This window comes from Poromitra crassiceps, assembly GCF_964638095.1.
Source record: "Poromitra crassiceps genome assembly, chromosome: 17".
NCBI classification, from domain to species: Eukaryota; Metazoa; Chordata; class Actinopteri; order Beryciformes; family Melamphaidae; genus Poromitra; species Poromitra crassiceps.
Genome location: NC_139635.1, coordinates 9,262,174 through 9,288,433, shown reverse-complemented (window position 1 = coordinate 9,288,433; position 26,260 = coordinate 9,262,174). Strand labels below are relative to the sequence as shown.

At 42.7% G+C, this 26,260-nt stretch overlaps 1 protein-coding gene across 1 annotated transcript in view; it reads left to right on the top strand.

Annotated features, from left to right (window-relative positions):
* LOC310792188 (extended synaptotagmin-2-like) overlaps positions 1 to 26,260 on the top strand; it is a gene marked incomplete at its 5' end in the record, with an annotated part of 95,671 nt that overhangs the window by 20,055 nt on the left and 49,356 nt on the right. The window contains 3 exons of the mRNA XM_083653917.1: positions 1,919 to 1,991; positions 11,796 to 11,885; positions 25,419 to 25,474. Coding sequence (XP_083510043.1) covers positions 1,919 to 1,991; positions 11,796 to 11,885; positions 25,419 to 25,474 — 219 coding nt within the window. The remainder of the gene's footprint in view (positions 1 to 1,918; positions 1,992 to 11,795; positions 11,886 to 25,418; positions 25,475 to 26,260) is intronic.

Genomic DNA, 26,260 nt, shown 5'->3' with positions numbered 1-26,260 from the left:
CTTCCTGTTGCAGTGTTTGCTAATACAATAGCTGACAGGAAATAAGATAGGTTTCAAAGTGTAACACAATTCTCTGAAAACCATCTATAGAAATCAAACTTGTTGTGAGTTTGAATCCTATCAAAACCATATTGCATTGAAAAGTCATAGATATTTAGTTTTCTTTAAGATATTCAATTGATACTTGACTCTTGATTTGTTCTAGACATGAGACTTGACATTAATGACAATGTGACTACATGTAGACTTGGAGCTTGACTTGAGAGACTTGTTGTGCTTTAAGACTTGTGACTGAATTGAGACTGGTTGATCAGCAGAGATGTGAAAAGACACATATTCTTTAGAAATACACTAACTTGTCTAAATAAAGACTGGTAGAAGTACTGATTCAACTTTTTTAATCAAGTAAAAGTAAAAAATCTGAGGCTCTGAAATGTAATCAAGTATAAAAGTTAGGGCTGTGGCGATTCACTTATCTCCCGATTCGATACTATCACGATTCTTGGGTGCCGATTCGATTTATATTGCGATTCTTAAGTATTGCGATTCTACGATTATTGCGATTCGATATTACGATTTATTGCGATTTTTGTTTATTTTTTTCTTTTATTTTTTCAGTTTGTTTGCTTTTTTACACTAGATTAGAACATGGGAAAAGTTGAATCATACACTAGAGACTGTATATTATATATCATGAGTAGGGCTGGGCGATATAGTTAAAAACAGGGGCGGACTGGGATCATAATTCAGGCCGGGCATTAGATACCAAGCAGGCCAGGCCGATATGGGCCAACGCGCGTGAAATTTGGGCCGTTTGAAGCCAGATTTGGGCCGTTTGAAGTCCAATTTTACAATGAGATGCACCCACTTTAACCCTGAAGTGTAATTATTACTTCAGACTAACTAATAGAGTAATAAAACCACTAGTAAACCAGTAGGCGGCGCCTGGCCTGCTGTTCAGTGAGTGGCCTGACTGCAAGCACCCAAAAAAAAAAAAAATTTTTTTTTTTTTTTTTTTTTGCGATTATCGATTCTGGAATAAAAGATCGATCCAAAAAATCGTGACATTAAAAATCGTGATACTTAGGTGAATCGATTTTTTCCCCCACCCCTAATAAAAGTAGGGGGGGCAGGACTTAGCGAAGGGTGAATTGCTCGAGTGACATCACTGAAGACATCACTCACTGATGACATCACAATTACTCAAGTGACATCACTGCACTCACTGATGACATCACTCACTGAGCCTTCCTTTTTCGAAAAACTTGTTCCTGAAGTTTTGCTGACACAAACCAAACCAGTTTTTGGTTCTCTCGCTGCCCTAAAAACCACCTGTTCTCCTGTTCTGTCGCCATCTTGGTGTAGTCCAGTACAGACTAGACCTTCAAATACCTGCCTCCATCTTGGTGTAGTCCAGTACAGACTATGCCATTACTATGCTCGACATCACTGATGCAATTGTTCGAGTGACATCACTGATGACATCATCTGTGACATCATCTGTGATTTATCCGTGACATCATCGGCCACACCGTAGACGTGTCTTGTTTTGGATGTGCGACAAGAGAGAGAGAGCCAGACAGACATCGTTTTTGTCTGTTGTGCATTATAACTTAAGTAACTAGCCTGTTTTGTAAGGAGTAGAAAGTACAGATATTTCTGTTAAAATGTAGGCCTGTAGGAAGTAAAAGTAAAAAGTTGTCAGAAAAATAAATACTGTACTCAGTAAAGTACAGATACCTGAAAATCCTACTTAACTACAATAACAAAGTATTTGTACTTCGTTACTTCCCATCTCTGTTGATCAGTCAGATTGCAAAACATATAACTGTAAACTCCTGTATCTTCCTTATTTCCTTACTGTCATGTTCATTTTCACATCAGTATATTCAGACACTGCTTTTGCCGTTGCTTCCAGTTTTGTGGGGAATACAGAGATCGATGTTGACATCAAGAAATACTACTGCAGAGCTGGGATCAAAAGTATACAGGTATGACAGCTGTGTCAATTTACACCACATTTACAAAACAATGTATGTTGTAGGGATGTTAATGATTAACCTTCACCAATTAAAAATGTTATTAACTGATTAAAGGTCCTATCTGTAAGTTATATTACTGACACCGGTGGCCATTAGAGTAACTGCAGGCAGCATGTGAACGAGCTGGCGCGCGGGCACCATACTCGCACGTGGTTGCTTTGTAACGTTAACTCATAAAAACCTATGACATCGAGATGCCCAGGAAGGATATTATGGATGAATTATCGGAGGTTATTGTGGCATGTTTGGTCGTGTTTTGGCTTGCATTGGCTGCAGGGATATTCACGTTAATGTGAGCCAGGAGCTGCCCTGCTTCCCCTGTATTATACGGTACTGTCTAATGCCTGGGGTTGACCAAACTGAACAGTCAAACAATATTCCATAAGCATAACAGTAACGTTAGGCATATTTACGACTGTTGCATTCATTATCAACACAAGACAGTAATGTTATTAGGGGGGCTGGGTGGTAATTTCTATAAATGTAAATCTATTAGTTAGCCGCATATAGCATCAAGCTAATGTTATAATATTAGGCAGTCTCACCACCGCAGCTAACTGCAGTCAAACAATAATGTTCCATGACCATAAGCATAACGGTAGTAACGTTAGGCATATTTGTGACTGTTGCATTACTTCACACAAGACGGTAATGTTATTAGTTTCTGACCAGGTGGTAAATCCATTAGCAAGCAGCTAACGTTATCAGCCAAAACAACATTACAGGGTTAGGGTTAGGCTGTATTGTTTGTTTTTGCTGGCATTAGCTAGCAACGAATGGAACGTTAGCCACTGCCTGTTAGCCTTCTTCTTCGTTGGTATATTTCCGGCTGGAGCCAGGAGGACAAGAGGCAGGCTCGTGAACGCGCAGAACGTCACATCCGCCAAATTTGCCAGGAAAGTATGACCTGCGACCATCATGAAAGTCCTGCAATATCTTTGCAATGGGTGAACGCAGAGAGACCCTGGGCTGGGCTCATTTTTGAAGTTACGGAACGGCGCATCCACTCATTGGTAATAGAAAACACTTTGTGAACGTTCATTTTCCTACGGATAGTATCCTTTAACCGACGATGCGTTCTGTGCATCATTTCTGCCGTGGAACTCACATACTGTAGGCTATTAACTTTTATACCAGCAGAGGACGTAACGCTACTTCACCCAAACTAGCGGTCACTGTATGATCTGGACTTACATGTTACTGATGGTGGATTTGATACGTTTTCATTTCCAGTGGAGCGGGTCATCAAGATTCATTGAATAAACATAATGCCGTGCTCAAATACACCTCCAGTAGCCTGCATCATCCATGTTTTTGAATCAGTTTTTTATTGATAAAAAAAAAATCACATGACAAAGAAAGAAAATGACAAAAAAACCACAAACATCTACAAAACAAACTATACATACACATACACATACACATACACATACACATACACATACACATACACATACACAACCAGATTCACTCAGAATATACTGTAACCCCCCTCCCCGCAGGACCCCCGCCCATTCCCAAACCCACAAAGATATTAGCTCACAGAATATATGTGCCTTTCAGATCATAACCACACAGAATCAATAAGTGGACAGTCTCCACCACACAGCAAGAAAAAAAAAGACGCAGCCTATAGCGATCATGGTGACGTCCATGGTCCCCACGCACGGCTTCAATAAATACATTCCACGCCGTAATATTTTCTACTTTAGCGCCATGCATACAGGCCACTGACATCTATGTCCATGACAGCCAGGTCCACAGCTGAAGAGCAAGATGCCCAATGTTCAAAAGGCAGAGAATGAGGAGCCTTCCATCTCTGAGCTCCATGTTTTTTGTGACAGTAAAAGTCCTTACACATCAAGAGCGATGCGAATATACGGCACGAAATTGCGATGCGAGTTTTGACCCACCTGTCAATCACAGCCACTTTTGGGGGATCCCCTATCCTAGCCTATGCAGATGCCCTCCTCTCGCCTCAAGAGGAGCGCCACTGGCCAATGGAGTCATGCGCCAAAGTATTTGCCATGCATGCCGATTGCTAAATAAAGTTTGTTAAATCCTACCAACTGGCCTCTCATGATTGAAGTGAGGTCTCCAGACCAAATTTCAAGCAGAAGGCCACACATGCATAATCTGATCACCCCGTGACGTCAGTCAAGTTCTAGTATGATCTAGTATGACGTCAGCTATGTTGTGGTCAGTCAAAGTCCAAGTATGACGTCTGCAATGACGTCAGATATGACGTCAGTTCATTCTCCTATATATAGCAAGGGTTCTACGTCACCTCTCTCTCTCTGGGCGATCATAGCAGCAGCAGCTTTACGGCAGTCCATCTCCCCTGAAGCCGTCCTCTGAAGCGTCGTTTTGCCCCACCCACCTCCCCAGTCCGCCACCAACGAGTCTTGACTCCTGTAGGATCCCCCACGGGGGGGGGGGGGGGGGGGATCCCCTATCCTCGATCCTCGCCTATGCAGATGCCCTCCTCTCGCCTCAAGAGGAGCCCCACTGGCCAATGGAGTCATGCGCAGTGTACTCGTCGGAAGCGAATTTCTGAAAAATCGACCATGGTTCGAAAAAATAAATGCGGTTGCATTGACTGAAATAGGTTCGGAAAATATTATTGACGTGCAAATTAATCGCACGAAAAAATCGCTCCCGATGTGTAAGTACCTTAAGTCACAGCAACAGCCAAATCGTCAATAGTGCATCTTCAGTGTTGTACCTGAGGTGAGGTTGCAGTGTGAGGCCAACGTTAAACTGACTGAGTAAGAAGCTGCTGATGTGGAAAAGGACATGATGCAGATAAACGTGGTGGACTGAGGGATTTCGTGAGCTACTGATCTTTGAGAACCAGGCTGTCGTGTTCCCCCAAAGCACAAGCGGCACACAGTTTTTTTTCCCCCTTTTCTTTTTCCCCGCTTGCTAGCTTGATTAGCGGCCTGATTTGCTACGCCACTTCTCTTACTTTTTCGGACCGTTATTTATACAGTGGGAGGAGTCTCACTGAGAGCAATGCTCTCTTTTTCAGAAGTGCCCTGTTCACATTCACACCTGGAAGCTGACCAGTACAACCACAGTCTGATCTGCTGGCCACTGATCAGCTCCACTGGAGCAGTTGGGGGATAAGGGCCTTGCTCAAGGGCACCTCAGTGGTGGTAATGAGGGAGGGGCAAGCACTGCCTTTTCACTTTCCCCACCCAGATTTATCCTGCCGGTCCCGGGGATTGAACTCATGACCTTCCGGTCACAAGCTCGCTTCTCTAACCTTTAAGCCACCACTGCCCAAACAACTTACTGAAACAAGTTGAGACAAGAACATTTTGGGATATTTGAAGCTACTTTTTTTTCCAGTGAACCAGTTATAAACACTGCAGAAAGGTAAGAAAAGTAGAGCGTAGAAGCAGAAACCGTCAAATAAGGCTGATACTGTATCTGAACATACAAACAGGGAAGTGTAGCATTTAGGTGCAGGCGCAGTGCCCCCAAATAGAAGAAACGACTGAACGGAGCTTTAAGTCAGATTCAACTGTTAAAAGAGATTAAATGTGGGAAAACTCAGACCATCTGCCTTTTAAGATTTACACACACGTCAAAGAGTAGGAGAAATTAAGCGTACCTCATATTTAAGTAGTGGGTTCAATAGCACAACAAAAACCTGGTAAACCCCGCCCACCTGCCTCTGAAGGGAGGAGAAAACAAATGCACTTTTAACTGTAACAGTATACAGGAGGAGATGAAAAAGACACTTTGACTCAGAGGTTGTCTTTCGCCACAGCGGCCATGACCGGCGTGTTTACCCACGAGCTCACCAAGACAGAGTTTTACATAATGATGTTGACACAGCCACTGATACAGGAGAGCTTATCCACTCCCCTGTTCCCATGTTGGCAGAGGATCAGGAGAGGTTATCCACTCCCCTGCCAGGCAGAGGATCAGGCCATGTTTGCTGTTCAGATATCAGGGAGAGAAAGTGAGAGAAAGTGTGTGAGAGAGAAAGGGACCATTTCATGCATGAAGCACAGTCAACATTTGCCTTTCTCTACTTACATTCTCGGGCTTAAATGTTCCAGCCAGTCGCGGTCCGAATCTAATCTGTTGAAGAAAAGAAGTCGTTGAGACACTGAAGCAGTTTGTGGTGTCTGATGAGTCATTCTCCTGGGAAGAGCTTCTGGTGTCTGATGAGTCATTTTCTCCTGGGAAGTTTGCAGAGCCAGTTCCTCGTTTTGATCAACCTTTATTTGCCGTGATGCTGCTTAAGGATGCAGCACGCCATCGTGTCAGCTGATAAATTCTTTAAAACGAAATATCAGCAGCGGTCCGAAACAAACATTTCCTGCCGATTATTATTAAATTACGCTTTTACTTATGCCCAAATGCTTGATGGTTGACTAAATGGATGAGGATGAATCTTATATTTTTGTTTGAAAGAAAATGTTACATAAATCAGCGTTTCCATTGCCGGTCAACATGTCCGTCAGATTTCAGTCTCCCGGACAAATGCAATAAATTCTGGTCAAATATTAGATCTGTGTATATTCTTTAGCTTAAAAGCAATTAATCGCAGTCTGTAGGCTATAATCTTGTAAATTCCCTGCACCAACCATGTGTAACGGCGTTGTGTAGGTGGTACTTGCAGCAACCCATGTTAAGGGCTTGTCCAGGGGTGGATTCGAACTGCCGACCCTCGGCTTGGGAGTCCAACATGTTAACCGCAACACCAAGAGAGCTAGCTCCCTTGGCGGAGCTGGTTAACATGCCTTTATACCTGGGGAGTGAGTTTAACCAATCCACTCGCTACCACTCGGGACTCACGAGGAATCCGCGCTGATTCAACTCGGTTACACATGCTTCTATGACCGGTCAATCAAACGGAATAGCCGAAATGCAAGCTTCGCGCTTTAGAAATTATTTTCTCCGTTCCGCGCAGCGTTGACTTTGATACACGCTACGCTGCCTTGCGTGCTGAGTCTCAGACAACGGACGCAAATTCCACCGAATTTGGAGCCCGCAGTGGAATTCGTAGGGGCTTGTTTTGAGACGATTGAGAAAAACAAAATAGTAGCCTAGTCACCTAAAAAAAAAATATCCGTGGATAGATGTGCTCAACACTGGCAAGTGCTTTCAGTTCTCAGATGAAGGATAGCCTACAGGTAACTAACAAGAATAGCATATTTGATGCATCAGTTTGATGCAAATATTCCCAGCTCGAGTTTGTGAAGTTTAATTATCCGTCCGTCCGTTCTGAAAGCGAGTTGGAGCACCGCGTGTCAATCAGCTGTAGTCTGCTTTTAATATAACATTATCCTCATCATTGACAATAACGTTAGACACACTTGGTTTCAGAAAATACTTTTTAAGGTTTGATTTCTCATCTCTCTCTCTCTCTCTCTCTCTCTCTCTCTATCTCTCTCTCTCTTGTCTCTGCATGCCGTTATGCAGGCGAGCACATTCAATCAGAGCGTGCATCCTAATTGTGAATGTAACATTCATTTGTTTCGTTCACACATAAACATATTCACTTAGGCTGCTTATTTAAAAGAAGATTTATGGAAAAGTCAAAAAAGTGGCGGCAAGATAGCTCAGCAGGCCAATATAAACAGTACCGGTAATTAGAAAAAAGGAGCTTCTTGATGCTTATAGAAGGATTTAATTAAGAAGTAATGTACAGTTATACTTATTCAGTTAATAGAAAGTACATCTTCAAAAGAGAACAAGGGCACAAGGGACGCAACGCGTTTCAACCTCTGGTCTTCGTCAGGCTGTAGGCGGAAAAAGCTGGTTACCGCACCTGTATAAGAGCAATACGTGGCACAAGGTGAGTCGACGTGGCACACGGAAAAGATACTGTGACGTATGAGCCACGTCAAAAAACAGAAATGCATAGGGTAGAGAGAAATAAATACATAGAGATAAATACAGACCTAGAAATAGCACACTATAAACAAGTCGGCTATAAGCCAGGTTACAATGAAATGCAATATAGGCTATTAGCAAAAAACACATAGGCTATAAATAATAGTGCACCTAATGCACTGATGTGGAGACATCATACAGATATATGGCACATCACAAAGAAATAGAAATAACAGTAAGAACAGGTGAAACATTTTAACGGAGGGAGCAGATATAGGTGTTACTGTTAGACTATAAGAAACATGAAAGATCAAAGTCCTCATTGAGGCCGTGGGGAGCGGTTGTGTGGAGTGTATGAATCCAGCGTGTCTCGCGTTGGAGGAGCGCTTTATCCAAATCACCGCCTCTCGGGTGCTGCTTGATAAGGTCAATAGCCCAGAAGCGGAGATCACTGTCAATATGTGATTTGTTAAGGAAATGTTCGACTAGTGGGGCTTTGGTGTCGCCACGGAGAATAGCACTTTTGTGCTCAATGATTCGTGTGCGTAGAGGGCGGGTAGTCTTCCCGATGTACAGGAAGGGGCATGGGCAACTGATGGCATATACTACCCCCTGCGATGCGCAGGTGGTGAGGTGTTTCAGTTTATAAGTCTGATTGTCCGGGGAAGTGAACGTTTTGAGTTTGAGAGACTGTGCGCAACATGAGCAGTGTGCGCAGGGGAAGTGTCCAACGGGGGGAGGCAGGGAATCGATGGTGCGCTGTGTGATGCTGGGAGTGTGGGAGGTCTTGACTAGTTTGTCTCTGATATTTGGGTTGCGTGTAAAGGCAATCCTGGGGGGTAGTGTGAAGGTGTTGTGGACCTGAAGGATGTTCCAGTGTTTCAGGAGACAACGTCTGATTTTATTGGCCAGTGGGGAGTATTGGAGGGTAGAAGAAGATTTATGGAAATTTAATATGAGAGGGAGATCATTTCACCGGACTTGGTGTCCAGGAGAGTTTAATTTGTCGGACTTTGATTTTAACGGCAAAAGTCCAGCAATTACCAGATAACGGAAACACTGACATTAATTTTAAAAGAAAATGTTATGTTTGACATAACCTAAGACAAAGTAGTTTTCTTATTTTTCCAGGCATAATAATGTGTTAATTCCACTACAGGAGAGTCCTGATGTTCACTGAAATTAGGTGGGGAAAAAATGCACTTATATATCAGTATCGGCAATCGACCAAAAGAGTTGTGAAATATTGACAGAAAAATAAATAATCCTCCAATATGGTGCATCCCTCATGCTGGTGTGTTGCTCAGGTCTGAGTTGAACGTGAGATTGGTCATCTCGATGGGCCGACCTGCTCAAACTGTATACTAACACTGTGTGGTCTGTTGTACAGTTGAGATGGTTTCTAAAGTATCCTCTCTCTCCCGGGGCAGATAAGCGAAAAGGCTATCTTCAATCTTTCCACTGACTCCATTTTAATGAGCCAAACATTGCTATTTGATTACTCAGAGCTGCCACCAAATTTGGTGGTGCAGACGTGCGGTCTGCATGTCTGAGGCCTGAGTCACTCCAGCCTGCCGGCCGGGGAGTCGGCTGCCTCTGAAAAGCCAAACAACTTCCCTTCTCCCAGGACAGTCGTTCAACTGCGGTACGCCCCACCCTGGTAGGTGGAGGTACTACAGGGGTTCTTGAGAGAAAGGGGGAACTGGAAAAATGTCAGAATAAATCATGAAAATAAATGACTCATTAAAGTAAATCTGCTCATCATGAGGCAAATCTTTCACTCCATTTCTTGTTTTGTACTTTTACATTCTTCAAAAGGTGGGTTATCATTCATTCATTGCATCATTATGCTATGTTTTCTCTTGCCGTTTTCTAAGCAAAATGTTGTAGTCAGTTAAAGGGGGTACATGGATTCAGAAATCAGGGAAAGCGGGTACTGCAGCCAAAAAGGTTTGAGAACCAGTGAAATGTTCACTCCAATCAGGTGTACCTGCAGAATGGCAGGTCTGATTACATGCTGTGATCTTCTCAACAGTAAACTTCACTTCACTTCCAAAACATCTACAAGTAAAAACACGCACTGTGAATACAGCCAACATGTAGGCCTCCGTGCTCAATGAACTCCTGGATGGGCGTGTTGAACCTCACTTAGTGAGATGCCTACAGCTATTTTTAAGTGCTCAAAAAACAAACTGTCATTTACTGTTGAAGTTTCAATAAGCCAATCGGGGACACATTCTACCCGTCACATCACGCATGAAGCAACGAAAGCCTTCTAATACAAGCTGCATATTATTAACTGCACTGATCTGGGCACCAATATCAATATTTGGGGAATAGAGAAATATCTATTGACATATATTCCTGTTGTGGATTACAGTGTAGCTGAAATACTGGCATCTCCTTCTAAATTATCCCTCAAATCTTCATTCATATCCTCTTAGCCCTCGTTCACACACCATACGCCAAAGCCACGCTAAAGGCACGCAGTTTCATTTTGGTGTCCTTGTTAACTGGCTAGACGGTTCACACCACCCGCACGCCACGCTGAAGCCACGCTGAAGCCACACTGAAGCGATCGTTCCGGCTTCTGTTCTATTTTCCAAGCGTGCAGCGCGCTGAACCCGAGCTGTCAGGCATGACGTCAAGAGTCATGAAGTTGTGGGCGGGGGGGAAGGCAGCGCCGAGCGAGGCGCTGAGGAAAAGAGAGTGCTTCTTGTGTGACCGGTTTAGCGTGACACTCAGCTTCTGTTCAGCGCAGCTTCAGCTCTGCTTCTGAATAGCGCCCGGTGTCAACAAAGGCTTATATGCCTGATACTGTAGCATCACAAAGGTATTCTTTCATTTGGTTTTGTTTCATATATATTTATTCAGAGATTTAAGAAAACAGCACTCACACAAGACATTCATTCCTACCATTGTGTACAGCGTGTTGACAGTGAGTGGAGACAGCCAAATGTCAAGTCAACGTTATTTACATAGTGCTTTAAAGAACACAGTGTCAGTGTGTAAGCAAAGCACTTTACAAAATGGAGAAATGCCAAAACACAGAGAGGATCCAACATCAACAGCAAAATTAAGAATTAAAATAAAAAAATTATGAATTATATTAATGAGACGAGTTATAAGCACGCAAAAAATAAGAGCAATTGAGCATGAAAGAATATTTCAGACAAAGTGAAAAGCCAACTAATAACAGGTTTTAAGAAGAGTTAAAAAAAGAGATGTACACCTCATTGATCTTGACTCCTTATGGCGCGTGTTGACATCAGCGTCTTCCTGCCGTGGAAAAAGCGCTGTCTGGAGCGCTTTGTGAGGAGAAACGGGTGATAACACCTGCTGCTAGCCACCTGACTAACGTAAAGTTAGCACTCCCAGCAGTAACGTTAATAACAATACAGTAACATACTTTACATTACAATACTTTCATCTTGTGTAAAACCACATTTCCTTGCCTCTGTGATTATAAAGGACGTGGGTGTAATAATCATGGAAGTCTCAAAGCACATGGTCCTAAAAGCCACAGCAGCCATGGAAGGAAAAGGTGCCTCCAAACGAGCCGTTTTGACTTCCGTGATGTTGTGACATCACAAAACACTCCACCAAACCTTGTTGTCTGTAGCAGAGCTGCTGTGTAGAATGGGAACATTTACAGAAAACAATCAACTGCACCAAAGATGAATCCATCCCAACAGATCATCTTATTATCTTATCAAAACAGCGCATACTTAATGAGGGGAGAGACAGAGCACATAGAGAAGGCCCACAGAGGCGAGATAGTTTTTTTTTGCAGCAGAATTCATAATTCATTTTCATAATTCATTTTAATCATGTTATTTGTCTTTGTGTGTGTGTGTGCGTGTGTGCGCGTGTGTGTGTGCGTGTGCGTGCACGCAGCTTCACGGGGTGCTGAGAGTGGTGATGGAGCCTCTGCTGGGGGACATGCCTCTGGTCGGAGCCCTGTCTGTCTTCTTCCTCAAGAAACCTGTGAGTACCTTGACCTTATGACCTCGTCCTCTCACAGAAACTTGCGAGTACCTTGACCTTTTGACCCCGTCCTCTCACATAAACGTGTGAGTACCTTGTAGGGATGTCGAAAATGTTTCTTGACCGACGGGTCACCGACCTGGTCACCGACCAGGTGGAGGTGGGGCCAGGTAGAGCGACGGCAATGCATTCTTGACGGACTCTCTATTTGCATGCACGAACGTGCTTTCCTCATAGGTAATGTAATGTAACTCATTCACATGCTGTGGAAGTCTAATCTGTTGCCCATATGATTCAGAAGGTACTAGTAGGCTAACGTCCATTACTACTTGCTTGATTTAGGGCTGGAGTGGATGATAATTAATTCAATAGCCTATTATTGTTTGTTGTCTTTCAGTAGAATCATCGTGATTATATTGATATGAAGTTATTTTAATAGTGACATTTCTGCTGTCTAAATTGATGATGACAAGCAAATGTTACTTAAAAACTGATCAAATGAGGTATGGCAGGAATATTATTTGAAAATGTAAGGTTTGTTTGACATCACCATTCAGTTCAATGAGATGAACACTGATTTTGCATACGTGAAACATATGATATTGATATTGAGAATAATCCTTATGATTATCATATTGATTTCAACCCCATTGTCCAGGCCTATTTGGTATAGCCCTCCCTGGACAAAAATGCACCAGCCGCTACTGCGTTTAACCGAGATTAAAATGCGCAATTTGACTGTCTGTGCCCAATTAAACAATTACCACAACAAATGCTTTATTTTTTTCATTAGAAAGCCTTTATTTTTACATCTACAAGCAGAAAAAACACATTAACAAAACGAAAAGACAAGTTGAATCCTCCAGCACACTAAACAAAAACATTCCTCCGATAGGCTACTGTGTAGGAGCTGCGCGCATTGCAGAAGGGGGAAACGCGGAGGAAAAAACCCATACTCACAATTCTCAAGTGAATTATCTTACTGCTGGTGTCGGAAATAGTCTAATAAAACCAGCAGAAATGAATTTTAAAAGCTCAGAACGAAACGTGTTGCTAATTGAACGGATTTCCACTTTGAAGAGCACCTCACAACACCCAGCCGCCCCAAGCCTCCGGGCTGCAGGGCGCACTGACGCGCTTATCGCTCTCTCCTCCTTCTGACATCATTCTGACATTCTCACTAATTCAACAGTGGTTTACCTGCTTTTCAGATCTGCAAAAAATTGTTTGCTTCTCTCTCCACCCTTCTCCCTCTCTCTCTTCATCTGTGACGAGGGCTGTAGGTGTCTATATGCTCTCTGTGTGTCTGGCTGCACGACATGACGAGTGCAGCAAGTCCGCACGCAGCTGTCAGTGTTTGCCCCAAACGCAGGCATCAGATGGGCTACATACCCACAGCACAGAACCATCAGTATTTTGGGGAAAAGGCCACTAATTTATATGTAGGCACTAGGCAGGCACAATGACCGATGAATAAAATGTTGTTATAACGTAGTTTTGCGTCGCTGTCAGCCAGAGGCTGTAATTAATCATCCTACCTGTCCATCATGCAGTGCTGTGGCGGGATGAAAAAATGAAGCAGTCTGTCCAAACTTTAATCTCATCTAATCTCATCATGAGATGCAGGGAAATATATATTAGTAGCCGATGTGTTTAGAAGAGGATTCTCACTCAGACAGTCTTGCTATAGTGTAGTGTGGATGCAGCGGTTTGAAAAAGTCACCATATCAAAACCACTCAAATTTGCCGTCATACCTTCCCCACGGTATCAGCTGTTTCCCCAAAACAAAGTGCCCAGGTCGCTTGTAGAGTGCAGCTTACGTGGCCCCTCCCCCTGACTGCATGCCTACCTAGACTAGAGCACAGTAGAGAGGAGATGTCCCTGACTGTGTTTACAACCATGTGTGTGATAATGGCTGAAGCAGGAGAACGCAAGGACCCCCCTGAACTTCGCCCCATCTAAAAAGACGACGTCGGCTCGTATGGGAATATTTCGGCTATTGTAAAAACACAGATGGTCCGCACATAAAGGTCCGCAATACAGCGATACCGTGAAACCGTGGTATTTTTGTCCAAGGTTATCATACCGTCAAAAACTCATACCGCTGCATCCCTAGTGTAGTGTAGCGTTATATTTGACATGCTTGCTATTTTTAAAGTGCCATGAGATTTGTTTGCGGAGCACATGACGGCGGGGATGAAAGTCGCTGCGTGGAGAGAGAGAGAGAGAGGGCGGGGCCTCATGTAGACACTCCAAAATGGAAACAGGTTCTGAGTACGGGCGTCAAGGCAGTTTGACGCGCATCAGAACGCTCTTGGTGCGCTTTCGCCTGTTTAAAATAACGGGTGGGCTTCAAAAGTTTCAAAACAATCTGTCTCTCGTTGTGAAATGGCAAATTGTTCTGGACAGTAACGAGTAACGTTAATTGATACTTTTCAATCGTCAATTAGACGCTTCATGTCTGCATCTTTGGAACACGGTAAAAACTACTGTTTCATCATTCAGTGTGTGCGTGTACATGATGAACGTGCAGAGAGCGAGGGAGAGAGAGTGAGACAGTGAAGAAAAAGTCATGTTTTAATATCAACCACAATGATCAATGCACTAATGCACTATGCAGGGAAACAACATGATTATGAGGCACTCCCCCACTGATGCAACCAGTGACATTTTTACTTGCATTTGCGTTGCCCACCCACATGGCATAGCATGTGTTAAAGGGCACATGCAACATTTTTTTAACCGTTTAACTGTTAGTATTAATCGGTTAATGTTGAACCGGTCGATTATCGGTTAAACGGTTATCGATCGACATCCCGAGTACCTTGACCTTTTGACCCCGTCCTCTCACTGGGTCTCGGCAGCAACCGAGACCTCTGAGGCCCCTTACTGCCCCAGGTCTTTACATAGGAGGTACGAATGGTCCCTGATACATCAAGAGCGTCTTCTCTCTAAAGCCTTGAGAAAACAAAACAATCATCTTCAAACCCTGCACCAACACAAACAACAGTAATGATAATATAATTTATAATAAATGAATAGAATATTTGAATATGACAACATGGGAGTCATAATGGATAGATTCATCGAATGTTCATTTAAATAGTGAGTTTGAGCGGTGCTAAATGTAGCCAAACAGGTACATCCAGCTCCAAACTGAGAGGTTCACAGGAGCGCGATGAGAGTGAATTGCTCTGTGCACATTATCCAAAGACTACGGCCAATATTAATCAAATGAACAAACATCACAAATGACAACGCTGAGGGCTCCAAACCCCATCGCTTTCTCTAAAAAAGGGCTATCTTCAAGCTACTCCAGAACTTCATTTCCCCCTCCAAATCCAAGCACTTCAAGCACCTTGTGTGAACCCTGTGGGAGATACTGCAGTGCTGGTTGGTCCAGCAGAACAGTGGGCGCCATGTCACATGCCTATTATTAAGCAGCCAATCCCCGCCTCTGTTTATCAGTCCATTCCTCCCCGGCTGCGTCTTCCTTCCTGTTGCCTCCACATGTTTTATCTGACAGATTCAGGCGTTGATACGACTCCGTCAGGAAAGGGAGCATCGCCCCCCCCCCCCCCCCCCCCCCCTTCCTCCCTAATTGTACTTGGCCAATCCCCCCTGCTCTACCGGTCGTTGCTCCGCCCCCTCTGCCGATCTGGGGAGAGTTGTACAGTACAGTACAGAACAGTACAATACAGAACAGTACAGAACAGAACAGAACAGAACAGAACAGAACAGCACAGTACAGTACAGTACAGTACAGTACAGTACAGTACAGTACAGCACAGCACAGTACAGTACAGTACAGTACAGTACAGCACAGCACAGAACAGTACAGCACAGCACAGTACAGTACAGTACAGTACAGTACAGTACAGCACAGCACAGAACAGCACAGCACAGTACAGTACAGTACAGTACAGTACAGCACAGCACAGTACAGTACAGTACAGTACAGTACAGAACAATACAGTACAGTAGCTGTATTATTTTCCCAGCTAAGCCATTATAGGCACATTATAATGAAACTTTGAACTTGTGAGTGTGCTGCTGATGCAACAGGCTCACATGCTGCTGAGTCAGACGGGCCTCAGCAGAACCTTTCCTGTCATTAAAATAGCAATAAATACATCATAGTCTGCATGATCTGTGTGTGTGTGTGTGTGTGTGTGTGTGTGTGTGTGTGTGTGTGTGTGCCTGCCTGTGACCCTGGAGATACTGCAGCTCCGCCCACAGTACTGAATTTCTGGGGGCAATACCGATATAGGAAGTCTTTGTCTTTGTCTTTGTCTTTATTTAAGATCCCCCATTAGCTACAGCAGAGCTGCAGCTATTCTTCCTGGGGTCAAACAACTTGCATAGTTTCAAGACATCAAACAATTTGCATAGTTTCAATCACATACAAAATTTACATTCTGTGTAAAAAATACATTCTGTACAAACGGTACAGTTTTGGATATTACATACATACATACTGTACCTTTCAAGGTATTGCATACATCAGAAATACCTACATATCATTACAGATATGTAGTTTATACATAAACTACATCACATATTATGTATATATACCATTACCATATCTTATATATATAATTATACATATAACTATTACCATCACCATATATATTATATATTATCACAGTAGTAAGTGCTGTTTTACCAAGAATTTAAAATGTTTTTTGCTTTTCTTTTGTGTAATATATGTGGGAAGGGTGTTCCATACCTGCATACCTCTAAACAGTAAAAGGATTCTGGTATCGATCTATCAGCCAAGAGTTACTTCAGACAGCAGTTGAAGCACTTCTCTTAAGTCTAATGTCGGGGTCATTTCAGGACACAGACTCTCTGCCAGCCGCATCAACATGAGAATAGAAGAGCGTTCAAAGACACAAGCTCACCGACCGCAGCCTTCAATCACCAGCATGTGTTATATAGCCTTTGACATTTTAAGCCTCTTTTATATTTTACAACCTTTTTCAGCTTTGTGCTCAATCTGTATTCCAGACAGACGCATGCAAACACACACGCACGCACACACACCCACGCACGCACGCACACACACACACACACACACACACACACACACACACACACACACACACACACACACACACACACTCACTCACTCACTCACTCACTCTCTCTCTCACTCTTTCTGTCTGTCTATCTTTCTCTCTCTGACATCATCACACCATCCCCTGTTTGGTCCACAATTGGTAACCTTGACGACCAGTAGCGGCTGCAGACAATTATGGCTGCGGGAGCTTAATTATAGAGAGCCAAAGTGAACGTCACTTCCTGCTTTTCTCCCTGTAGCAGCGTGTGAAAAATATGAATGGTGGTGAACGGAGCGATACGTTACCTTTTTGATCCCGTTTGAATTGTGCCACGGGAGTAAAACACACACGTCATGTTTGTCAATGTAAAAGAGAACTCTGCAAGTTGAGAAAGTCTCAGTTTGTGGTAAAACGGTTGCCCTATAAGTTATAAATCAGAAAGACTATGCGCACAACCAGTCGCGTAAGTGACGTATAATAAATATAATATAACCTTACGTTTCAGTTTCAGGACAAACTGCGACTTTCTTGACTTGCAGAGTTCTCTTTTAAATTGACATAATTGAACCCCGTGGCACAATTCATACAGGATCAAAACAAGTAACGTATCTCTCCGTTCACCACCATTCATATTTTTCACACGCTGGTACAGGGAGAAAAGCAGGAAGTGACGTTCACTTTGCCTCTCTATTTACAGCGGGTGCTCAGTGTTTCTAAGTCATATTAAAATGATCATGTGTTAGGCTATACCGCTACAACAGGAGAGCCACTGTTTTCCCATTGAGAGCCAAATCCCCCAACCCAACATTAGAGTCCAGTTAGACAAGGCTGTCCTGTTGCTACGTTTACATGCACACAAATGTTCTGTTCTTAATCCGGTTACTCATGTAATCTGCTTTTGGGTCGACACATCTAAGAAGAATCATATCTGTTTAAAGTCATAGAGAAGTTATTCCTGTCAGGATCATCCTTCCTGCCGTCTGCATTGTGGTAACCCTGCTCAGCCACAGGCAGAGGGCAGTCTTGCAAACCGCTCTAGCTTTATACAGGCTAGTCTGACTCACTGGAAGCAGGCTGCGGGGATAAGCTCTGCCATTGGTGCCGACCATTTCAGTCTGAGGCTGAGCGACTTCAGGGAAATCCCTTTCCGCTCCCTGCGTGTCGCTCTCAAATGCCTCTGCCGCTGTGAAACAACAACAACGCTAGCTAACAAGCTATAGTTGCTACACACTGAAAATGGCCAATTTTGAGGAAGATTTGGATTGTGCAATAATGCAATGCAGGCCTGCTTGGTACTTTTGGTAGATGGTTGTAAAGATAACGTACTGTAATGTACTGTAACATACTGTAACATACTGTAACGTACTGTAACATACTGTAACATACTGTAACATACTGTAACATACTGTAACGTACTGTAACATACTGTAACATACTGTAACGTACTGTAACGTACTGTAACATACTGTAACATACTGTAACATACTGTAACATACTGTAACATACTGTAACGTACTGTAACATACTGTACCGAGGTGTTTTTATACACCTCGTGTTTATACCGTCTATGGCTGCAAAAATAAGTCAGATTGTATAGAAGGCAAGCGGAAAATGACGCTACTGTAGCTCTCACTTGCTTTATGAACTCAGTAAACACTTTCCTAATGAGTTTATGTCTCAATCTCTAGTTTAAATTCTTCTTCAACACAGCATGATGTTCATTTTGGAAATGATGGTCCCATTTAGAGTCAAATAGATGAGAAAGTGGTGGCTCTTCTCATCCAAATATGGTCACTTCTGGCTACCCGTTACTGTGTGCAAGTAAACAGGATGAAACCAGCGGTTTGTGTTAAACAGACTCAGATGTACGGTATGCACTCAGATCATAATCACATTCCCTCACATCAGATTTCTCCAATTTATGAGAACATGTCTTTGTCTGTTTGCATTCATTCCCTGCTGGACTTTTATTAGTTTACTGTGCCGGGCGGTTATGGATGCACGCAAAACAACTCTCGGTCTCCGACACTAGCTTGTCTTCATTACTCCCCATTTCATAGCGTGCAAACCTCCATGTTTTCCCCCAGCATCGTTAGAGATAGCCTGATTCAAACCTCCATGTTTTCCCCCAGCATCGTTAGATATAGCCTGATTCAAACCTCCATGTTTTCTCCAGCATTGTTAGAGATAGCCTGATTCAAACCTCCACGTTTTCCCCCAGCATCGTTAGAGATAGCCTGATTCAATTACAGAAATTCACCTTTATTCAGATCGAGAGTTTCTTTTCATGAAAGGTCATGAATATGAGCTGAATCACAGCTATGTGCTTCTTGTCTTTCATTAAGTGTGGATTTGATGCCATGATGTTCCATTTGAGACGTGCAGCATGCCCTCTACTCTGCGTTATGTGGACGAGTTTGAACATGATAGGGCCATATGAAATCCATTTTATTCTTTCCAAATTCCGTTTCTTTTTTTTCTAAATTAAATTTTTTTCCATTTTAATTTTTATTTGGCGGGTAGGATGGATATTTGTTGTTTTCTTGATGACTTGTCTCTCTCAGACAACATCAACATGTTTCTCAAAGTGAAAACCATGTTGTGAGGAGCAGTAAGGGTCCCACGCAAGACCCACCCCCCTCTCAAAACACCCCAATCGAAAACAGAATTATTTCTCTAGGCCTATTTCACAATTATGAACTCATTTAGGTGACTACAATAATTAGGTCTACTTTTGATTTTGATAAATAGGCCTACTTTTGATCAATTTCAGCCAAATTATGGAAAACTCTGCAATATCCCATGTTTTACTGTTGATTCGATTTTTATTACTAAATTCTATGATTCCATCCGCTTTTTCCCGTTTTGCGGAAATCATATGGCCCTAGAAAAGGACTCTCCTGATGTATAGGAGTGTGTAATAGCTTTAATATTGTAGCCTGATAGCTGTCTATTTCATGTTTGTTTGGGATTGTTGTTGATATGGATAATTCTTCAGTCTGGAGTCCCTCTTTAACGGGTTTGTTAGCTCGTTCTGAATCTGAATAGCAATTAGGGCTCCAACTAACGATTCTTTTCATTGACAGTTATTAGATGATTATTTTCTTGATTAATCGATTAGTTGTTTGGTCTATAAAATGTCCGAAAAGCCTAAAAATGCCTTGTTTTGTCCACAACCCACAGATATTAAGTTTACTGTCATAGAGAAGTAAATAAATCAGAAAATATTCACATTTACAGACCTAGCCCTAAATTGCTTTGCCTTATCTCTCTGGTACCTCAATTCTGAGCGCCCCCTGCTGGTTGGGTGCCATTGTTGACGGCACGTTGTGCTCCTTCGCCCGTGGCGCGCCTGCGCCTTGGACGTACCTCGGAGGCAAGGCAAATCATTTTAGTGCTAGGTCTGTAAGAAACTGGAATCTGAGACTTTTCACTTTCTTCTTAAAAAACAAAACATGAATTGATTATCAAAATAGTTGGCGAATAATTTAATAGATGACAACTAGTTATTGACTAATAATTGCAGCTCTTAATACGAATGAATGCAGTGCCAAACGTTGCTCTTTTACAGTTTTCCTGGATTCGCTGGCTGTGTTTACATTTGTTTCTTAACCCGGTTACTCCAGTAGCCTGGTTTTGTGTCGACGTATCTGGGTTAGAAAAACCAGGTCAAACTCACCTCACCTGAGAATCCTGTGAGAATCCCAATTAAAATGCCCGGCTTGCTCCCATATGAAAACAGGTTACTGGGACATCGTGGTAACATTATTAGGAAATACATGTATCGACCAACCTACCAGTTTTTTTCCCCTCTGACTGAAACAGCTGCTTCTTTGTAACTCAGTTAAATGTGGATGTCATGAACTTAGTTGTCCCGGTTTCCTCTCTGTTCCATGTCAGTAGTTTGAACTAGTAGTTTGCCTTCGAAGGGACAAGTTGTCATTCGTTAATTTGTAGTATACATATTAAAGTAAAGTTTTTTTTCCTGGTGATGAATACGCTCACTGCAGAAAATGGCAAATTGTTCAGATTTTATCTGGTTTTCAGACCTATCAGCTCATGATATTTTATCAAATTATCTCAAGGAACTCGCAAATACTCTTGCTTGCTTCAATTGATTTCAATTGATAGATGCTGATGATTAGATTATCATAAAACCTCAGATTAAATAAATGTGCTGAAACAAGTTATATTCTCCTGGGGAAAAGTGTCATAGTTGAAACTGGTAAAATGAAATGCCAGTGCAGTAAACATACACACACACACACACACACACACACACACACACACACACACACACGCACACGCACACGCACACACACACAGTCACACTCACACTCACACACACACAGACACAGACACACACACACACACACACACACACACAAATCCTAAAATAAGCTTGATAGGCCTGGATACAAGATGCAATGATGGCGTTAGTTTTTGCAGTGCTGCTGTCTTTGTAACAGAGTTGGATGTGGATGTAATGAACCATGTGGTCTTTCCCTCCCAGCCTCAGTAATCAAATCATTTCAGAAAATCGTTCCTGTGCGTACGCAGGCTAACTCAATCAGCCCGTCTGCATCCATGATCCTCTTCTGTCAGGGTTAACTGTGTATGTGTGTATGTGTGTGTGTGTGTGTGTGTGTGTGTGTGTGTGTGTGTGTGTGTGTGTGTGAGAGAGAGAGAGAGAGAGAGGGAGAGTGAGAGAGACAGAGATGAGGTGTTTATATATTTGCATGTGTGTGTGTGTGTGTGTGTGAACATGTACATACTAATGGAAAACCACAAGCTAAAAACTAAATCACAATCAGAAAGACAGCTACACAAACAATGAGCGCTATGTGTCAGTGTTAAAAGAGGCATAATGGTCATTATGATTATACAAGTTCCAAACCAACATAAGGCATATATTGTCAGAATCTGTTCAGTCTTGGCAGCGCTTGCCCCTCCCTCGTTACCACCACTGAGGTGCCCTTGAGCAAGGCCCTTAACCCCAACCGCTCCTGTGGAGCTGCTCAGTGGCCAGTAGATCAGACTGTGGATGTACTGGTCAGCTTCCAGGTGTGAATGCGTTGCTCTGAGTCAGACTACCCCTAAAATAAAGGTAAAAAAAAAAAGTCTGTTCCTCCATACAGACAGACAGAGAGAAAGAGAGAGAGGGAAAGTGACCATACAGACAGACAGGGAGAAAGAGAGAGAGGGAGAGAAAGTGACCATACAGACAGACAGAGAGAAAGAGAGAGAGGGAGAGAAAGTGACTATACAGACAGACAGAGAGAAAGAGAGAGAGGGAGAGAAAGTGACCATACAGACAGACAGGGAGAAAGAGAGAGAGGGAGAGAAAGTGACCATACAGACAGACAGAGAGAAAGAGAGAGAGGGAGAGAAAGTGACTATACAGACAGACAGAGAGAAAGAGAGAGAGGGAGAGAAAGTGACCATACAGACAGACAGAGAGAAAGAGAGAGAGGGAGAGCAAGTGACCATACAGACAGACAGAGAGAAAGAGAGAGAGGGAGAGAAAGTGACCATACAGACAGAGAGAAAGAGAGAGAGGGAGAGAAAGTGACCACTTCATGCACAAAGAACACACAGTCAACATGTGCCTTTCTGTACGGCTTAAATGTTGCAGCCAGTCGCGGGCTGTGAGGGGGCTCAATCTAATCCGTCGAAACTATAAGTTGTTGAGACACTGAAGAAGTTTGTGAGATGTTCTGGTGTCTGAGGGCCTGTGTCCACCTAGCGTCTTTTTCCGACATTAAACGCTGGAAGTGCGCTGGGAAGCGCTGATCTCGGCGCACAATATAACAAGGAAGCAGTCTGAAACTAACGTTAGCTCAGTGCGGTAGTAGCTTGATAGCTGACAGCTAACATTAGCAAACAACACACATACAGTGATTTAGCTCAACACTCACCAGAAATATTAAGTGTCTAGCCAATCTGCTCCCACAATTGAGCCTTTCTGTCTCTGTTGCGATAGTTTTTCCATATGATTAGTTGCCAGAAAAGGAGCACCCGACACCAGCGTCTTTCTGAAAAGTTACAATATTTTCAACGCCAGAGCGCTGTGAAAATAGACGCTGGACGCAGCGCACTTACTCTAGACCTCTGTGTGCGCCCGCATACGCTCTCTCCTCATTGGAAACAATTGAAAATAGACGCCGGAGCTGATGAAAAGATGCTAGGTGGACACAGGCCCTGATGAGTCATTCTGCTGGGAAGGAGCTAGACAACACTGATTGGAATATCCCATTTTGAATAAAAGTTCATGTTCTACCTGACAACCCCTTTGACATCAGCCCGAACCAAAGAAAAACATCCTGGCCCTACTTAAATGGTTAATAATTGTTAATTGTCTTTCTTTCTCACATAATGCACGTCACCCCAAATCACAACATGTATTTCTGAAGAAACAAGCACGAATTTGCAACAGCTGCGTGACATCATCCACTCCACAGCTCAAAAGCAAACAGAAATTGATTGCTGATGGATACCAAAGTTGATTCTCTCCTCAAAAACAAAGCCGTCTTGTGAGCAAAGGTCTTAAGATGACTCCCGACTTCAATAAGAACTAAGCATGTGCTTTACTTTGACAGGTCTTAAGATGACTCCTGACTTCAATAAGAACTAAGCATGTGCTTTACTTTGACAGGTCTTAGGATGACTCCTGACTTCAATGAGAACTAAGCATGTGCTTTACTTTGACAGGTCTTAGGATGACTCCTGACTTCAATGAGAACTAAGCATGTGCTTTACTTTGACAGGTCTTAAGATGACTCCTGACTTCAATAAGAACTAAGCATGTGCTTTACTTTGACAGGTCTTAAGATGACTCCTGACTTCAATAAGAACTAAGCATGTGCTTTAGTTTGACAGGTCTTAAGATGACTCCTGACTTCAATAAGAACTAAGCATGTGCTTTAGTTTGACAGGTCTTAAGATGACTCCTGACTTCAATAAGAACTAAGCATGTGCTTTACTTTGACAGGTCTTAAGATGACTCCTGACTTCAATAAGAACTAAGCATGTGCTTTACTTTGACAGGTCTTAAGATGACTCCTGACTTCAATAAGAACTAAGCATGTGCTTTACTTTGACAGGTCTTAACACCTTAAGTGCCATAGCCGAAATAATTCGTCTTACATAATCCAACGCTTAAGTGCCAGAGCCGAGTTTACTCGTCTTACATAAACATTTTTTTTTTTTGACGGTGGGACATCAATCAACAACTTTTACATCTTCGAGATCACTATTGGAGCAAGATAATGTGTATAATCTATTTTACCGACCCACTAAGTGTTGACAGTGCTCCCCCAGACGACCGAAATCAAAGAAAAAACTGCCGGGAGCAAGCCGTTCAAGGAAATGGCGTGGCGATTTTACAGTAATCCATTCAAGACTTGTCTTGCCTGAGAGCGGCCGCGCACCGGCAGCAGCACACAGAGAGCGGAGAGCGATTTGCAAAATAGATCATAGGTGAAACACACTTTGAAACACCTCAGAAAGGCCAGAATCAACATCTGCCCATCGCCCACGCATTCCCCGGCCCATCTTGACTCGCACAAGGAGCGTCCGCACGCAGGCAAGCAGGCAGGCAGGCACACAGGCAGGCAGCAGCAAAAGCGCTTCTGACACGCCCGCTGTACAGCCAGGAGGAAGGAGGAGAAGACACACGGAGGGAGGAGTTTGAATGAGAGGGGTGTTTCCTGTTGTTATGGAGGAAATTACTGTTCAAAACTATTGTTTAGAATGTCTGACGGTCTTACTGATGCCAAAAATGAATGGTTAAAGTGACTGTTTCACAAAAAGCCATTTATCTCTGAATAAATTTCCAGACGCTGAAACCATGCTGTACTCAACGGCTAATATCTACATAACTACTAACTCTGCAAACTAACTCTTTTAGACAGAGAAAGCACACATTCTATTAGTTATTTTTAGATGATTGGTGTTCATGAATTCTTAACAGAAAAGAATCCTCGGCCGTTGTAAAATGAGCCAGAATCGTCAAAAACACCCCTGGCACAACTTACCCACAGGATTGAAAACATGGCTGGCACTGAATGTGTTAAGATGACTCCTGACTTCAATAAGAACTAAGCAAGTGCTTTACTTTGACAGGAGCGCTCGTTTGATCTAAATTGGGAATGAATGCTCTGCTGTCTCATCTCTTTTATCTCAAATGTTTGTTGAAATCCTTTGTTGTTTATTTGATGGCAAGTAAGGACAATGTCCAAAATGTCTGAGGAAATGAACATGATGATTTACTTATTTTAATTGTAAGAAAAGGGGGGGCTTTATATAAGCGTTTGCTTCTGCCCCTAACCTTTGGTTATGACCTAAGTGTATGCTTGGTGGTGGTGGTGACCAATAAAAAAAATTAATTAATTCATTCATTCATTCATTCATTCATTCATTCATTCATTCATTCAAACATTTCCTGCACCTTTTCTCTCTGCCCTTCAGATGCTGGACATCAACTGGACCGGACTGACAAATATGCTGGACATTCCCGGTGTCAAGTAAGTGACTACTGTGTGTGTGTGTGTGTTGTGTGTACCTTGTTCAGCCACTCCACTCTCTCCACGTCTGGGAAATGGACCTGGAATGAGAGACAGAGTGGAAAGAGTTAATGTATTTTACAAGCGATAATACACCTCTAAGCTGGTATTGTCAACCAGCAATGATACTGAATAAAAAGAAGCAGGACACCTGTGTAACAAACACACCCTGTATTTATTTCTCATAACTATTCAGCTCAACTTTTCTTCTAAACATCAAAATAATAAATGAAATAAGACTTCTGCCTATAGTGCAACTTGAGAAAAGGCTAATAAAAACACAAGCAGTGCAATCAGAATGGATTGGCTTACAGCTGAGCTGCCTTATAAACTTCAAAACTCACAAATTCACACAATATAGGGCCTAGGCATGGGTCGGTTTGAACATTTTGAAACCGGTTCCATATTCCCCCAAAAAACGTATCAAAGCGGCTGCAGTTGGTGGCGATAATGCACCTCTAAGCTGGTATGCTGCCAACCAGCACGAACACTGAATACAAATAAGCAGAACCTTTTAACTGTAACAACACACTGTTTTTATTTCTCATAACTATTCAGCTTAACTTTTCTTCAAACATCAACATAATAAACAAAATAAGACTTTTGCCTACTAGTGCAACTTGAGAAGAGGCTAATACGAACAATAGTGCAATCAGAATGGACTGGCAAAAAAAAAAAAAAATGGTTTTTAGGTTTTTTCGGTTCGCACGTGATCAAACCGGTTTGGGCTCGTATACTGAACCGAAC